Below are 4,318 nucleotides of genomic sequence, written 5' to 3'. Positions count from 1 at the left end.
CTACTCAGCGGTAAAAAAAATGACTTCTCGAATTTTGCGTGCAAATGGATGGAAATAGAAAACACTATCCTGAGTGAGGTATCCTGAGTGACCCAAAAAGAGGAACATGGGATGTACTCACTCATAATTGGTTTCTAGCCATAAATAAAGGACATTGAGCATATAATTTGTGATCCTAGAGAAGCTAAATAAGAAAGTGAACCCAAAGAAAATCGTATAGTCATCCGCCTGGAGAGGAGAAGTAGACAAGATTGCAGGGCAAAAACTGGGAACTTGCGGGTGAGGTGGCATGGGGCAAAGGGGAAATGGGATGAGAAACATGAGAAGGGGAGGATGGGTGGAGCTTGGGGGATTGGGATGGTTGGGATATAGGAAGGGTGGATATGGGAGCAGCGAAGTATATATCCTAACTAAGGGAGCCATCTTAGGGTTGGCAAGAGACTTGACTCTCGAGGGGTTCGCAGGTGTCCAGGGAGATGTCTCCAGCTGGTACCTTGGGCAACTGAGGAGAGGGAACCTGAAATGACCCTATCCTATACTGATGAATATCTTACATATCACCTTAGAACCTTCATCTGGCGATGGATCGAGGTAGAGACAGAGACTCAATTTGGAGCAATGGTCTGAGCTCTTAAGGTCCAAATGAGGAGCAGAAGGAGGGAGAACATGAGCAAGGAAATCAGGACCACGAGGGATACACCCACCCACTGTGACAGTGGAACTGATTTATTGGGAGCCCACCAAGGCCAGCTGGTCTGGGACTGAATAAGCATGGGTTGAAACTGGACTCTCTGAGCATGGCGGACAATGAAGGCTGATGAGAAGCCAAGGACAATGGCACTAGGTTTCGATCCTAATACATGAACTGGCTTTGTGGGAGCTTAGCCTGTTTAGACGCTCACCTTCCTGGACGTAGATAGAAGACCTTCGTCTTCCTGCAGGGCAGGGAATTTGGACTGCTCTTCAGTATCGAGAGGGAGGGGGAATGGTGTGGGGGGAGGAGAAGAGGAGTGGGGATAGGGGGAGGGGAGTGGGGGGAGGGGGCAATATTTGGGAGGAGGGGAGGGAAATGGGAAACGGGGAGCAGGTGGAAATTTTAATTAAAAAAGAATAATAAAAAAAAAGAAGGGGAAAACATCTTCATTCATTCATTCATTACATCATTTACTCAAACAAGGAATGTTCCAAAAAAACCAAACAAACAACAAAAAAAACTATGTGCAAGCATTCAAGAAAGAATTAGGAACTGTTTTCAGCAGTTGCATGAGATGAAACCCAGAAAATGTTATTAAATTTAATAAGAGAGAGAGATGTTCATGTTGTTTTGCTCTCAAGTGATGGAGGTCAGAACCTGAATCCTGGGGTTAGGGAGGAAAATATGGAACAATGGAGATTGTAGTTACAAATAACCTTTCCTACTTTCCTTCCTTTTTCCTCTCTGTCTTCTCTTTCCCCTTTCTTTCTCAAAATGTTAGGTTATTATAGTATTGGTGTTTTGGGAAGTGATAAAGTAGAGATAAAATTAATGATGTATAATTTAGAAAGGAACTCATTAGGTGATGGATCGTCTGGACCTGTTGCAAAGGTGCAAGGTTGATCTTAGTTATATAGAACAATTGCTTATTTCTTATGGAGAGGCAAAGGCTGGTAGATTTCACACTGGAAAGATATAAAGTGGTATCAACCAAGCTCCAATATGAAAAAACACCAAATTCATGATGATTCAACAAAATATAAAAGTGCAGATCCTTTAAGCAAATATTCAGGTTGATAGTCAAGAACTGAGACAATGGCTTCATAATAAAATTTACAGGTTCAGTCTATCTTGTTGCTGTGCCAGCCTCAACATGCAGCTTACCCGTTCTCAGACAAAGGTGACGGTTCTATCTCCTATCAGTGTGTATGAATGCTAGCCAGAGGGGAAGGAAGAAGTGAAAGGGAAGCCACATATATCTTCACTTTATAGAGATTGTCTCTATTATGTCCAAATCTCATTCTGGTCTGATAGCCGAAGCTGAGAAATCTAGTGTTTGGCAGGATGGGAATGCACCTAACTAAAGCTGGTGTTCTTACTGAATGAATGGTTCTCTGCTTCAGGGGATACAGTGTTGCTTCTCTAATTTCTCAATTACAAGGTGACGCACAAATAGAAAGAGTGCATGAGGTTGTAAGGGGTTCAGGAGCAAGACAAAGGAACACAGTATTCAACTAGAAGCCTGAGTTTAGTAGAGGCCTACTTAACTGCTTAACTTTAGCTAGGCTATGTGATTTGTGAACAAAAGAAGCAAACAGCGAATCATCCTAACTCCTCTCTGAAACTTTCACATTAAAACAACAACAACAACAACAACAACAACAACCAACTACAGAAAAAACAATGTTTCACGGGATCGAGCACAGTGGTACATTTGGGATGGGACACCTGTTCCCTTCAGTCAAACGCCTCTGATAAGTCTATGTAGTTGGCCAAGAAAAGTTCGTTTTTGGTGCTGAGAATGTCATGCTCATTTTCTTTTTTTCCCAAAGCGTAAAAGAACAGCTTCCGGAAGTGGTTAGCAGATGCTGGAGATGCAGGCATCATATGCACATACGTGAGTGCTCATCTATTAAGCTAAGATTTCCCATTATTTTCTTAACCTAGATAGGCAAAGGAGAGCCTTGGGAAGCGTCCTCATTTTTCCTGTCACAAGAAACTGGTGATTCAGTGGTCACAAGAGTTTGTAATAAATAACCCACATTGATTTTTCTGTTCCAGAATGATTTTGGCTTCCCTTCCTCCCAGAGGTCTGACATTTGCCCCAAGAGGCAGTGTTAGGAAATCATTTACAAAGTGGTCCAGCCTCTCCATCTGCTATAGTTATAAATCCAAGAATGGGCTGGGACTGAGGCAAGGGATCCAGGACTTCTCATCATTGCTCTGTCAGATACAACCGTGTCCTTGTAGTGGAGAAATCCAGATCCCAGCAGCATCAACAGCCATGGAGAGGCTCCTGTGCTACTCACTGATCTTGATCAGCTTCTGGCAGGCCTTTGCCCAGAAAGGTAGGAGCTATTCTAAAGATTTGATCTGGGGTGAGAAGGATGAGAGCCTAATATTTAACATATGGAATTCAAGAAGCAGCATCGGGTAAAGATGTGTATTTGTGTAACCTAGGAAAAGGCCAGATGCATCTTGATCCCAAACTCTACTTGTAAATGAGGGATATATCATTGTTATCTGAGCAACTACTCACCTTTTTTGGTTTTCTGTCTCACAGACATGTCTAAAACGGCCTTCGTATTTCCCAAAGAGTCAGCCAGTTCCTATGTATCCCTGGATGCACAGTCAAAGAAACCACTGACAGCCTTCACTGTGTGTCTCCATATCTACACAGATCTGCACACAACCCGCAGCTTCAGTATTTTCTCTTATGCTACCAAGAAAACCTCTAATGACATTCTCATATTTTGGAATAAGGATAAAGGGTTTACTTTTGGAGTGGGTGGGCCTGAAATAGTGTTCAAGGCTTCTGAAATTCCTGAAGCTCCTACACACATCTGTGCCAGCTGGGAGTCTGCTACGGGGCTTGTAGAATTCTGGGTTGATGGGAAACCCAAGGTGCGGAAAAGTCTGCAAAAGGGCTACACTGTGGCGTCAGATGCAAGCATCATTCTGGGGCAAGAGCAGGACTCATATGGTGGTAGTTTTGATATAAACCAGTCTTTTGTGGGAGAAATTGGAGATGTGAACATGTGGGACACTGTGCTATCTCCAGAACAGATCAATACAGTGTATGTTGGCGGGACACTCAGCCCCAATGTTTTGAACTGGCAGACACTGAAGTATGCAGTACAGGGTGATGTGTTTATCAGGTCCCAGCTGTGGCCCTGACCTACTGTTGTGAGTCATGAGACACCTCCTGGGATTACATTCTCTCCCTTGTCTCCGGTTATAGACCTTTTAACACCGACAGATGCTGCAGCTCTAGTCTGTGAATATGGCCCTTCCACCTCCGTGCTCTGCCTTCCTCGGCACCGGGGCATGGCATTGAAGTGTATGGCGTTGCAGTTTGTGCATCACACTGGGAATCTTTATCAAAGAGAATCGGAATTATGCATGTTTTTGTTTTTGAATTTTTTGAGACAGGGCTTCTCTGTGTAACAGCCCTGCTGTCCTGGACCTTGCTCTGTAGACCACGCTGGCCTTAAACAAGTTGAGATCCACCTGCCTCTGCCTCCCAAGTAATGGAATTAAAGGCCTGTGCCATACCACCTGACTTTTTTAATATATATTTTTAATTGAAAGAATTTTAAACAATCACTCACTCTTTCATATATG

General features: G+C 43.4%; 1 protein-coding gene across 2 annotated transcripts; it reads left to right on the top strand.

Annotated features, from left to right (window-relative positions):
- The first annotated feature begins 2,978 nt into the window (after positions 1–2,978).
- On the top strand, positions 2,979–4,035 carry Crp (C-reactive protein). 2 transcript variants are annotated; one of them, XM_057770950.1, is made up of 3 exons: positions 2,979–3,042; positions 3,258–3,389; positions 3,756–4,035. In XM_057770950.1, exons 1-3 carry the CDS (start codon positions 2,979–2,981, stop codon positions 3,869–3,871), a joined length of 312 nt encoding a protein of 103 aa, XP_057626933.1. In that variant the 3' UTR covers positions 3,872–4,035. The 2 variants fall into 2 exon arrangements, with proteins under 2 accessions (XP_057626933.1, XP_057626932.1); XM_057770949.1 differs by having other exon boundaries at positions 3,258–4,035.
- The last annotated feature ends 283 nt before the right edge of the window (positions 4,036–4,318 follow it).

This window comes from Chionomys nivalis, chromosome 5, assembly GCF_950005125.1.
Source record: "Chionomys nivalis chromosome 5, mChiNiv1.1, whole genome shotgun sequence".
NCBI classification, from domain to species: Eukaryota; Metazoa; Chordata; class Mammalia; order Rodentia; family Cricetidae; genus Chionomys; species Chionomys nivalis.
The sequence above is the reverse complement of the archived record's forward strand: the minus strand, read 5'-3'. Positions and strand labels throughout refer to the sequence as shown.

What these genes read in the sequence shown, in the direction of transcription:
- Crp (XM_057770949.1), top strand. Translation starts at nt 2,979, where the DNA reads ATGGAGAGGCTCCTGTGCTACTCACTGATCTTGATCAGCTTCTGGCAG. An exon ending in GCAGGCCTTTGCCCAGAAAG is followed by an intron (nt 3,043 to 3,257) that starts GTAGGAGCTATT and finishes TCTGTCTCACAG; the next exon opens with ACATGTCTAAAACGGCCTTC.